This window comes from Pholis gunnellus (genome assembly GCF_910591455.1).
Source record: "Pholis gunnellus genome assembly, chromosome: 15".
Classification (NCBI taxonomy): Eukaryota; Metazoa; Chordata; class Actinopteri; order Perciformes; family Pholidae; genus Pholis; species Pholis gunnellus.
In genome coordinates, this window is record NC_136542.1 from 20428908 (window position 1) to 20442197 (window position 13290).

Sequence of the window (13290 nt, forward strand, 5' to 3'; positions counted from 1 at the left end):
AGTCATTGGAGTGTCACAGATTTACTGAAATGACTGCAGAATTCATGGGTATACTCTCTTCCCTAGCGTTTAACATTTCCCCATTTAAGATGAAGAAGATCTTTTTAACACTAAAATATCTGTTTGATAAACTGCAACTGTTGATGTATTTATTTTTTTAAATGTTGGCTATTAATCAATGCACTCACAGAACCTATTAATTAACACAAATACTTTATTGTGTACCAGTACCCCAATAAGAATGTAGCGCTGGTGGCGTCGGACATCCTTCACCTCCTGATCAGTCATGTGGATCATCTTCAGAAATTCCCCCCCGACACTCCGAAGAAGATCGTAGAGGTGAGGCATGAACTTCTGTGCAATTCTGAACAATTATTGGAATATTTCCAATACATTTATTATTTATATTATTTATATGATATTGAGTATATTGAGTAAGGCACTTATTTAGATCCACCAAATCATTCTCTAAATGTTGCTGCTTTAGTTCTCACTGCTCTATTGTGGTTATCTGTTTTTCATTTTTTACAAATAGTAACAGCAGTAGTAGTAACATTTTTAACATAATCAACAATCATTTTGTCTTACTTTATTCTGATTAGATTTTGATTGCCACCATCACACACTTGCTGCCTAATACCGAGACTTCCCCTCATGAACTGGATAAGAGGGTAACACACACACACACGCAAATTCTCTCAAACGCTCACGATATTACTCATTTTGCTTCGAGAGTAACTTTATACCCGCGTGTGCCTGTGTGTGCGTCGCAGTTGGTGGTGTCCCTGCTGTTGTGTCTGTTGGACTGGGTGATGGCTCTGCCTCCAAAGACTCTTCTTCAACCCGTTCAAACACAGAGCCCTCCAGAGAAAGATCAGCCGACCAAGACTCTGCTCAGCTGTATTTATAAGGTGTGCATGTGTGTTTATGACAAAGCCCTTAACAAACACACACACACACACACACACACACATGAGTAACGTTTATTCAGCAGTGGCTGGTCAGCATTCACTTAAAGGAATAGTTCGACATTAGACCCACCTAAAGAAAATCAATATCAGTTTAAGTGTACGCTACATTTGGAATATTTTCACTACTTTACTTACTGGAACTGAAGCTGTTGTATCCATCTCTGCTCTCTTCAAAGGCACAAAAAAAACTTGTGAATCCAACGTAACCCTTTAAAACACTAAAGTCACACAATAACACTAACTAACTAACCAATCAAGGCAGTGGTAGATCAGCAACTCCAGGGTTCTGTTTGGTAAAACTACTGTTTCTGTCAAAGGATTCTTGTGGCTTTGAAGAGAGCATAGATGGATATAACAGCTTCAGTTACCCATCGGAAATGGCTGTATGACAGCAAGGTAAAGCGTTGGAAATATACAAAATATATCGTACACTGATATCGATTTTTTTTTAGCTGTCTAAAAAATGTTCTGTGTTCTGCTACTCCCGTCTGTTTATACAAACATCCATCCACTGTAGGTAAGACACGACTATGGATAATTACCTCATACAACCCCACTTAAAAAAAATCCAAACTGTACCTTTCCCCAAAACATCTTAAATTGAAAAGTTTTTACCATAAAGTACAAGCATCAGTCCAGTTAAGCTGAACGTGGGCTGTAAAGGAGGCGGATCTGAAATCCCCTTTTCTTTTCAAATTGTCCAGGTATTACATGGTTGTGTGTACGGAGCTCAGTCTTTCAACAGTCCCAAGTATTACCCGCTGCAGCTGTCGGACCTGCTGAGTCCTGACTACGACCCGTTCCTGCCGCTGGAGAGCCTCCGAGAGCCAGAACCGCTGCACAGCCCGGACTCCGAGCGCTCCAGCAAACTGCAGCCTGTCACTGAAGGTAATTCATCTAACAGCAGGCGCACGCTGCCCAGCACTTCCAGGCCCGTCTTCTGTGACAATTCCGTATATTTAGTGATTTTCAAGAGACGAGTCTGAGCGTGTGAATATGTAATTTTACCATTCACGTGGTCAGAAATATATTACAGAAATACAAGGCCGCCCCCAGTACATATCTATATCTATTCCGTAATTCTTCTATGCATGCAAAGTGGTAGCACTGACAGACACGCAGTGACCCAGAGCCGTCCACCAAACCACTGCCAATCACTAGAGATGGTGTGTGTGCGCATGTGCGTGTGTGCGTGTGTGTGCACCTGTCTGCATCCGTGTGAGAGTGTGTATCGTCCCCTGCTGTGGCCCACCAGGACACAGTGTCTAGTCTAATGACTGGAGCACAGTGATAGACCATGCTTCTCTTCTTTTCGCTCATCTCTTTATTTGTATCTTCTTGTCTTCGCTGCTTCACTTCCTTTCATCTATTTCACTTTTAACATTACTCTCTGCTAATATTCTGTTCACTTCTGTTCTACATATTTCTTTTCTTTACCGGTCATTTTTCTTTTCTTTTTTTTGTTGTTTTTCCTTCCTTTTTTCCCCCCTCCCTCTTTCCGAGCTTGCCTGAGGCTTCGGGAGTTGTCGAGAATGTCTAGTCAATACATATCTGTACTCTACACACAGCCCCGTCAATAAGGAGCTCTTGGAAAGTGTGTGTGTGTGTGTGTGTGTCACAGTGTGTGTGTGTGTGTGTGGCACAGTGTGTGTGTAATGATGTTGATTAGCCAGGATCTGCTGGCAGCACAGTGTGTGATGGCATTGGCTTCTGCTCAGCATGGGGCAAACTATGTACAAGCCGGAACGTGTGTTTGGACCTCTTCCTAGTTTTTGCAAGTTTAGTTTGAAGTTTAGTTGCAACTTGGATCCTGAAGATCTGAATGTCCGAGCATCTTTTAGCCCACTAAACAAAAACATTTAGAAATGAACCGTGAACTTTTAATATCCTGATACCCTAATCACCCTAACAGTATTCTTCTTAGCTATAACCTTGTGAGTAATATACTGTATGTGTTCTGTCTGTGTTTTCCTTCTCTCTCTGCAGTCCGTAGCCGCATTCAGCAGGGCCTGGTTTCCATCGCAGCCAGAACAGTCATCACACACTTGGTCAACCATCTAGGACACTATCCAATGTCCGGAGGGCCTGCTACTCTGTCTAGTCAGGTACTGTTACTGGCTGTTTGGTGGTAATAATGGCAGTATATGCTGTACTACATTTGGTGATGTTTACTTGTTTTTTGTCTTAAGGGGAATACAAATAGTTTTCAATACTTTCATTTAGATCTTTGCATGTTTTGTAGGTGTGTGAAAACCAAGACAACCCTTTCTGTGAGAGTGCAGATCTTGGACCGGAGCTTTTCCATTCACCAAACCTACAGTTTCTAGTCCTGAACGGCTCCACACTGCTCTCCGTGTACCAGGTAACCTCAGTTGAAAGAAAGTATCCCCGACAAAAGTTGACGCTTTCTATGTACTATCACTGTCACACGATATGACTTTTTCTGCCCAGTTTATAATGTTTATAATCATGACTGATGAAGACCAACGGATCTCTAACCTGAAGGACCTAGTTTCTTGTTTCTCATCTTTAAGGCTAACTTGGGACCCTGGTCAAAGTGCTTCTTTTTGCCACTTGTTATAATAGATGGCAACATTATGGAAAAAGAGAAATTGATCTCAGAGAAATAATTTACCTTTCGCTTTCTGTTTGTTGTTGAATCAAACCATGTCGAGCTCAAGAAGAAGTCTCATTCTGAAATCTCACGAGGGAGTTGGGCCTCTTCCACATTGTTGAAATCCGCTAAATATTCATCCATGACATTGAAAATCCCACTAAACTACACTTCTCTTTTCTTTTACTGATTACTAGTATCTGACATGGTAATAACTGTAAGCATGTTAACATGCAATGGTGTTATTAAGTAGTAAAACATAATACAATAGTTTTTGATGCTTTGCAGCGCAGCTTGAGATATAATTCATTTCAATATTTAATACGAAGCACAATTGCTTTTCCCTGAAGTTTGCTGCTGATGTTAAGATGGATTGTCATCTACTAGCTTTCTTTATAACAGTTCTACAAGTTGCAAAGGAGAAGCTGTAGCTAAAAGGAAGCAAAGTGAGTGAATAAAATGTATTTAAGAAGGTTTGATGTGGATTATGTGAAAATGTGGTTCTCGGCATCAGAATGATATTTAGCACATTGAGTGTTTAACCACCGTCCCTTGTCCTCCTCCATTTCCCAGATCCGATCAGAGTCTGGTGTACCAGGAGGCGGAATGACAGCCGGTTTGTCCTCTGCTCCCGCTTGCGTTCGCGTCATCATCCGAGATGTCGCCGGAAAACACTCCTGGGACTCTGCCGTTCTCTACGGTCCTCCGCCGTGTTCCCCAAACAGCCCGACGAACACATTCATGTCCCGCACACAGTCGCCTCACGGCGCGAGTCTTCACTTACGCACCCCGCCAGCAGATCCACTGAAAACAATGGACGGAGTAAAGAGGGCAGACAGTGAAGAGGAGGGGCGGGAGGAGAGCGAGGCAGAGGACGCGGGGAGAGGGACGGAGGGTGAAAGGCAAGGGTTTCAAGGAGAGGGGGAGGAGGAAGTAGAGGAGGAGAGGACAGTCACAGAGGAGGGGATGGGAGAGGAGGAGGAGCGGGGGGAGGAGAGGATAGAGCCTAGGATGGATGGGGAGACGGATCGAGGGGAGTCGGGCTTGGAGCCGCTTCTGGCTCCGCCATTGGCTAAACGCGTGTGTCGGGAGGCGGTGCCGTCGTGGGATTCACTAAGGGAGGGAGACGACTCGCTGGATGAAATGCTGCAGTACCTGGGGTACTCGAGTCCTGAGTGTCTGCAGAGAGCAGGTATTGTATGCGCGTCATAATGGTGGTTCAATCTACAATACAGTTTATAAAACACATATTGTTCAAACACACATGAAGGAGTTTTCATGTCTCTTTGAAAGCCAGTACCAATATGTTTGAAAGTAAGCTGTCAATCTTTTTTTGCTTCTACTGTATCTTAGGATGATTTTTTAAATTGAACACTATGTTGGCAGCAACTCATTGAGTTTCAGTGAACTTTTTGCCATTCTTCAATTTGTACTGTAAAAACAGACACTCACTAACCAAGGTCCTGTTACACATTGGCCTAACTGTTGTCCTAAAGACCTAATACAGGAATTCTGACAACACCACAGCTAAGTTTGTCTCCTGATTGGTCCCCTCAGGTATGCCGCTCAACATCCCGGCCCCTCCTCCGGCCTGCGTGTCAGAAAAGCAGGAGAACGACGTGATCAATGCCATCCTGAAGCAGAGCGCTGCCGAAAGAGAGTTTGTTTTTCATGTACGTTGTGTCCGTACTCTCATGAATAAAATGAGTTTTGCCTTTTGAATCTCTGAATCTGTAGCTCCCAGCATGTCCTGATGAGGTGGATACTCAAATAGTGGTGGCCCATAAGTGCAGCACTATCCGTAGTATAGTTTGACGAAAACTGCTTTGCAATAAATCCGAAGCTATTATCAAGAAAAAGGTTGTGATATTTTGAAAAGTAACAAAAAAAGTTTCTGATGTTGGTTTCTCTATTCTGATCATGATTTGATTTGTTCATATCGGCAGAAAGAAAAAATGATTTAATCTAAGTGTGATCATTTTCTTAGTCATGGCTCTCACACCATCTCTCTTTCTGTTTAGTTTCTATGATATTGTTAATTTATTTTTGCGTGAAACTGAGTTGTTCAATGTTTCAGAGAGGTGAGGACCTGAACATGAAGGCAGTGCAGCAGACTGAACCAGAGACCGAGACACCGCAGTCAGCCTTCTACTACTGCAGACTACTGATCAACATACTGGGGCTCAACTCCTGGGAGAAGAGGTGAGACCAGACAGACATACTGACGCTAGAAGCCACAACAAAGTGGGCTTTTATGTTTTGAAAAACATTAACATTAATGCAACAATATAAGTATCACTTTGTGTCGTGAAATACAACTGAACAGAAGCATTCACCACATTTGTTTCATTTAGTTTGTGGGAAACTGCATAATGAACCAAGTTCAGATATTTCTTCTTTATCTTCATGAGGACATCCGTAAATTGGCATTTTTTTTCTTTTTTCATGCTTACTTTTATGGAGATAATAATCTACTTTATTATTAGACTACACTGCTTGCATATTGCACAAAACTCTGCAGGAAAAACTATGATTAAAGGTACTATTTGTAAGAGTATACGGTATACGTGTATTAACCACCTCGTATTGATAACTTGTAAAATGAGACCTCTTCCCGACTTTTTTGGTTGCCTTTAACTCTGGACGGTCTTTGACGTTTACATGCACTCCTGAGTGCCTTGCCTCTCTTCAGCTCCCCTACAGTGTGTAGCTAATGTGGCGAAATACTGTCTTGAGTGGAAAAAACATCAGCTTCTTCATCCACTCTCTGGGCTGATCCGGCTAGCTGAGTTAGTTACTTTGTCAGCTAACGGTACGAAGCAACCAACGCCAGATCCATGCAGCCTAGCTAAATTACAGCTAGCTGGCTAACCTTAGCTTGCTTGCTCGCTAATGTTATGGTTAGCAAAATACAATCTGAGTGGATATGTTAGTTGAGTAGTTTGCCAATTCCCTTTACAAATTAAAGGTGTCTAACCAACGATTGCTCTCTCCCAGCCAATAGCGATGCAAGTTAGGGGCGGCCAACTAGCTAGCTGTACCTTAGCTACGCTGTAGGGATATGGCGTTGGTTGCGTTGCAACGTTAGCTGATAAAGTAATTTTGTAAATGGCAAGAAGTAAGTGCCGGTCCAAAATAAATAATTCAATAAAATGTAGGAACATTTCAGATAGAAAAGCTATTGTAAATAATATACTACTTGATTGTAATCAGGCCACTGTTTTGGCCGATGCTCGCTAGTGAGAAACAGGGTGCTGACTGCTAACAGCCACCGGTGTCATTAATAACCCCGCTTTTCAGAAGGTTTCACATAGTACCTTTAAACTAAGACTAATAAAAGTGAAAAGACACATTTGTATAAGAAGGAAAGAGAAAAGGTTTTCTACTAAGAGGCTGTTTTTCAGGTTGCTTTAATACATGTGTGTGTGAAGTCTTTTAGAATTGTTTGTCTCCTCCAGAACAAACCACATGCCCTTTGAATGCAAATGACACAAAAATGTCACTTTCAAAAAAAGTGTTCTGTGCTAATTAGACACCGCGTTTTCCCACTCACATGGCACACCATTTCATCTTCTCAATGACTCTGGGCAAAAATACATAATGTCAAGGTATCACTTTAAATGTATCTGGCCGGCTAATGGACCCTCATCGCTCTTTATACTTCATCCAGGGAATTGCACCGTCTGCATTCAGCCTGCACAATGGACTTCTTAACACACTGCGTGTGTGTGTGTTTTTGTGTGTGGAAGAGAGTGTGATAATGAGTATAGTACTCTATTGATCAAACTCAACCCATTTGGAGTTAGAATAAAAGACAGTAGTTGAAGAAGGGAATGATGGTGGGAGAAGTGGTAAATCAGAAAACAGGGTGAATAAAGGTAGATGAAGAGCGAAAATATTTAAAAAATGAAAGGAAAAAAAAGCCAGAATACGGAAGAGAATGAGAAAATAAGGAGGCTAAAGAAGCTTGGATGTTGGGCGGGGAAATGGATAGACGGATGAGAAAAATAAGAGGAGATTGTCTAATCATCGGTTATTTACCACTTACGTCTCTCCAGGTATTCATATGGAACATCACGGACACTAAGATACTGACAGTCACCCGTGTGCGTGCGTGCATGTATCCCCTTTTATGCTTTTCCCCATAATCCAGGGTGTAAATGGAGTCTTTGAGAGCAGAGAATGAGGCCATTACCAAGTATCAGTTTAATAAAGAGCAAATTGCTCTCGCTCTCTCTCTCTCTCTCTCTTTATCTCCTGCTCTTTCACTCTTTTTCTTTTTTTTGAAAAGAATGACATGTCATTATCAGTCCACTCTGAGTCTCCCTGCTCAAGTCTTGGGTTTTTGTATCAGCGATGCAGAGGTTGGTGGCTGGGACATTTTGAACCCTGAACTTGTTTGCTGGCATAAAAGGCTTTTGTTCTATTCAAGAATAGGGCCCTGTCCTTTCCTACGTCGAGCCTTTCCTAAGTGCTGATGACACAAGCTGTGGTCAGTATGAGATGCTGTTGCCTTTGCTCACTTTTTTTTCAAAGTAATATTTGTACGCAGTAATCTATGTTGTGTGAGTTGAGGCGCCAGTATACAAACAGAAGTGCTTAGCAGATGGTCAAACGGCGTCTGAGTTAGTTACAGAAATAGAAATGGTGCCTGAAGAGCTACATCTTAAAGGGAGAGTTCACCCCGAAATGAAAAATTCAGATTTTTCCTCCTACCTGTGGTGCTTTTATCAATCTCTAATCGACCTTCTCTCGAATGTAATAGAACGAGAGAGGTTTGTGTTCATAGCTTAAGGCTTACCGATACTGCTGAAACAAAAGGTTTACCTCTCGTCTCTCGTCAATGGGTAGATATACGCTTCCTTCTGCAGGGTGTTGAGGCTGGTGGATGTAGTTCAGTAGAAGGAAAATAGTTCCTACATGAACAAGGTGTGTGGATTATCTTAAGTAACCCAGTCATGAGTTCTGGAGAGAGACATTTCTGTTTTTTGAGCACCCAAACCGAGTGCCATAGAGTTCCATGTAAAGACATCTCTATGGCTGATACCTCCAACACTGAGCAACTCATACCAAAACTATCTAGACTAATAAACATCACTACTGGTAGTCAGTTCAATTTATTATGGAACAAAAGAATGTTAGCATCTGTGGAGGGGACCGATTCTAAATGTATCATGTTGGAGGTTTCGAAATTTCAAAGTTGAACAAGCAAACTAACTATAATGTACTTCCATTCAAGCTTTAGTCCTTCTCATGCTGATGTAGGCAAAGTTCTACAATCATGTGACTGTGAGATCTACTGAGTCAGACCAGTCTTCAGTGTCTTGAAAGTTGACACGAGGGAACTTCTTTTCTTTTCTTTTTTTGGTAAAATTCTGTGATTGGGAACTGATGTTTTGGTAGTTTACTATCAAAGCTACTTTTAATTTTAAAATGTTCAGAAAGCTGAAACGTCATGTCTTTTTACGTGGCTTTGAATGAATTCACTAGAAGTCCTGCCAGCTCCTCTTATTTAGTTGGCACGGGATTTGTTGTTGTTTTTTATTTTTTGCTAGGAAACGGTGACAAAAACAAGCAACCAGCCAATTAAGAGAGACGGCGGTGGTAGCCAGTTAATGGTAGAGAGGCACAAAAAATTTAATTTACCTTATCAAATGCCCACGTCGTTTAGCACATGTGGGAAAAACACACAGAGCACCAAAAATCAGGACAGCAGAGCACAGGAGCTGCATCCGGACCAGCTTGTTATTGTCATGTACATTGTGGTTATTTGCATTAAAAAACACACAATCCAAATGATGATGAAATAAGTGATTGTATTTCTGTTGTGATATTTGCTTTGATTACACTGGTAGTTCTAATGATGTATGATAAGCGGCTCAGAGCTAGTGTTGGAAAGTCAAACGGGTCGTAATTGTCTCTAATATCTATTCTATATTGTCGTGAAAACGTCTCCACAAAACCAAACGCCAAACTCCGTGCTGTCGGCAGAGCAGCCGGGTCACTGCCGTAGAAAAGTTGTTCCAAATATTGCTACAGTGTTTGATAAATAAGATATATGTTTAATATATAGAAATATGGCTTTAGTGTTGCTGTCTTCTATGTTTTTGTAATTGTTTGTGGTCAGTTGTTTGTGGATGTTTTATCGGCATCATAGAGCCTGTCAGCCTGTTAGCGTGAGTGCCGTATAAATACTGGTGTGGTTTCCATTTCCCAGCATTCTGGCCTGATGAAGATCCAAGTAGGATCAAAATGTTGTCATTGTTAAACTTTAGTGGCATGGAGTAAGTGTGCAGGCTTCACCTCTTCCTTCAGAGAGGCAGGTTTGACTGTTACTTTGGATATTTATTCCTAACCTGTATGTGTGTCTTACAGGAGTAACTTCCATTTGTTGAGGAAGAATGAGAAGTTACTGAGAGAGCTGAAGAACCTGGACTCACGGCAGTGGTGAGAAAATATTACAAAAAAAGTCAAGCACCTTTTTTCACTTCCAGCATTCCCCACTCTCTCCCTCTTTTTGATCTTTCTATTCAGGTTGTAGTTAGTTACTACAAAAAAAAAATGTTTTCACCTGCCAAAAGTTAGACAAAAATATATATATATATATAATATTTTTTTCCTCACTTTCTTTCTCAAAAAAGTAACTTAGAAAGATTATCTTGGCAAACACGGGAGAGAAAACAATTTAGATCCGACTTAGGAAATGGATCGGTCAAATTTTTAATAGCTCTGAGATTCATCAGCGGTTATGCTACGCCCCATTTGATCCTTTTGCAAACCATGAGTTGCATCACCTTCCATAGTGGATTCATTACATCGCGACCCCTCATTGCTTTCTGTGAGGGGAAACTAAAAAACAAACAGAAGCATGAAGGGGGAAAGTACTTCGATCAAACCTCAGTAACGTAATATTCTTGTAGAAGTCACTCAAATAAATGTGAGATCTGTTTTTCAGTAGCCGACGCGTCGGTCATTATTGTTTTCTCTCACTCTCTTCTAGCCGCGAGACTCATAAGATAGCAGTATTTTATGTGGCGGAGGGCCAAGAGGACAAACACTCCATACTAACCAACACAGCGGGCAGCCAGTCTTATGAAGACTTCGTCTCTGGACTCGGCTGGGAGGTAAGAACACGTTTACTCTCATAAATGTTCAGACATCGTTTGCCTTCCTCATACATACAAATTGCGCGAATATATATCTTTTACATTGTGTCCTTGAAATCTCCTGAATGATATTTAGCATTGAGTCTGATTGTCTGATCTGCAACTAATACTTGAATCATTATCATATCAGTGAAGTGTTAACTGATTTAAGATTTCTAAGAAAACCGTTTTGTAGGTCCGGTGGTTAAAATAAACGGAAATCAATGCAGGCAGATTATTTTTGTTTGTGTGTTGACACAAGAAGAAATGTAGAAATGGATTCAACACAAAATGTTCCGCAAAGCAGTTGTAGCTTTTTTCTTTTTAATCTGTCAGCCTTTTATCTTGATTTACTGTTTAAGAGTTAGAGGAAACTGAAGCTAGTCAGATGTATTATTCTATTCCAGTCAAAGGCTAGAAGGGGAGATGTTTTTCATGTCCCTGCTTGTCATGGCTTTGTTTGTCCCTCAGGTGGACCTCACCACTCACTGTGGCTTCATGGGAGGTCTCCAGAGGAACCGCAGCACAGGCCAGACCACGCCTTACTACGCCACCTCCACCACCGAGGTCATCTACCACGTCTCCACCCGCATGCCCCACGACCAGGACCACAACCTCACCAAGAAGGTAACACCCACACACCTATCTGACTGGTGACAGCAAGAGTCTCCATTGTTCGCTCTCTTCCGTCCAGCCAATGGAATGCCACCTTATTTCCTGCTTGTCGCCGGGTGATTTAAAAAACTCTAGACTTTTCAAAATGCTCTGGTCTGCGTGACAGCTGGATGGAAACAGACTTTCTCTCTGTCAAGCACTCATCTGTCTGTCCCATTATCTACTGTGTTGCCCTCTCTGTGTATCTGTGCGGTGAGAGAGAAGGCATAATTAGTAATAATAAGCATACTTATTGTTGTTGCTCTAATTGCATTTAATGAGGGGAGATGTGCAGTGAGAGGAGAGGAGGAGAAAAAAAATCCTCTATACTCGTTCCCTTTTGATGCCTTCTTCTTTTCCTCCTTCCCAATCTCTTTTTATTTGCCTGGAATGGCATTGCAAATGAACATAGGTCGCTGCACACACACACACACACACACCTACCTCTATCTGTTAATGTCAGTGTTTCGAACGCACACCAATGTTTCCAATAATTCTTAGTAGCAATCATGTCTGTGTTTGTGCGTGGTGTGGGCTCGTATCATTTTCTAGGCAGGCAGGTTTATTGTGTGCACTTTTGTGTGTGTGTGTGTGTGTGTGTGTGTGTGTGTGTGTGTGTGTGTGTGTGTGTGTGTGTGTGTGTGTGTGTGTGTGTGTGTGTGTGTGTGTGTGTGTGTGTGTGTGTGTGTGTGTGTGTGTGTGTGTGTGTGTGCGTGCATGTACACCTGTCAACCCTCAGGCATCGGGGCGCTCTGCACATGGCCATAATGTCCCTTTAATCAGATCATACTTCCTGCTTCTTGGCCTATCATGTCGCTGCAGGCTCCTGATTGGATTATCAGCGCCTGGTCCGACACCATCCGTCTCCCTGATCAGCTGATGGCCCCATCAAACACGCATACTCTCATACACACACGCACACACCACAAACCTGTTTAACTTGACACAAACACGCATCCGCTAAGGGCTTTATTCACATCAGTCGGCGCAAATGACCGCACGACTATAAATTTGTGTTAACGTTGGAAAAACAGAAGCGCTTACACGCACGCACGCACGCACGCACACACACGGGGAGCAAGCACACGCACACAGGGAGCGAGCACACACACAGGCTCACAAACGCATGCACTCACAGTTTGACGAATGTGTCCACAAAAGAGGTTAAACTGATAGACATACACATGTCCATACTGGCAGGTATTTATCAGCCATCCTCCTGCCTTACACACACACACACACACACACACTTACACACACACACACACACACACACTCACTCTCTCACTGCAGTGGGATTTTAGTCCATCGCAGGGCGTTTGTCCAGCTCTCACTCTTTGCTGTGTGTTCTGCTCCCTCTCATACCGCATCTGCTTGAAACATGATTAAAAGGATTACAGCTGCATTACACTAACTGATTGCGGCGTCAGAGATGACATCACTCTGATGTCCGTCGTTGAAATATTTCTTTTAGGAATGGTGATGAGAGAATCACCTCAGACATTAAGACTCCACGTTGCCTTGTTAAACCGTGCCACCTTGTTCTTCTGATTGAAGGTCATAACTCTAAACTCATGGCGGAGCTCTTCAGTTCACTTCCAATCATGAAGAATAACTTGTGACCTAGTCTGACTTAAGTCGCACACACAGTAACTCGACTTGGACTCAAAGACCTGACACTTGACTTGGACTTGCCAAAAAATGAATTGTGAGCATCTCTGATTCAACCTCAAGCTTATGGGTGAGGTGTGTGTGTGTGTTTATATGTATAAATAGAAATACATTTCATAAAGCTGTGCATCCTGATACCAGGGCTCTAACTTCACTGCTGTCCAAAACCGTTTTGAAATACAAATTAAACCAGTCCCAATAATAAAATGACTGAATAGAAATTATTTTCATAATT

The 13290-nt window shown here is 42.1% G+C and overlaps 1 protein-coding gene across 7 annotated transcripts in view; it reads left to right on the top strand.

Moving 5' to 3' along the window:
- The window catches only part of ralgapa1 (Ral GTPase activating protein catalytic subunit alpha 1), a 63497-nt gene that overhangs the window by 23956 nt on the left and 26251 nt on the right, over positions 1 to 13290 (top strand). For 6 of the 7 annotated variants that reach the window (XM_079175360.1, XM_079175363.1, XM_079175364.1 and 3 more), the window contains 12 exons: positions 229 to 339; positions 603 to 671; positions 774 to 911; positions 1676 to 1859; positions 2958 to 3076; positions 3214 to 3333; positions 4159 to 4777; positions 5143 to 5258; positions 5663 to 5787; positions 9961 to 10032; positions 10586 to 10709; positions 11202 to 11357. In XM_079175360.1, the coding sequence (XP_079031486.1) occupies positions 229 to 339; positions 603 to 671; positions 774 to 911; positions 1676 to 1859; positions 2958 to 3076; positions 3214 to 3333; positions 4159 to 4777; positions 5143 to 5258; positions 5663 to 5787; positions 9961 to 10032; positions 10586 to 10709; positions 11202 to 11357 (1953 nt within the window). The remainder of the gene's footprint in view (positions 1 to 228; positions 340 to 602; positions 672 to 773; positions 912 to 1675; positions 1860 to 2957; positions 3077 to 3213; positions 3334 to 4158; positions 4778 to 5142; positions 5259 to 5662; positions 5788 to 9960; positions 10033 to 10585; positions 10710 to 11201; positions 11358 to 13290) is intronic. The other variant, XM_079175365.1, reaches the window with a different exon arrangement.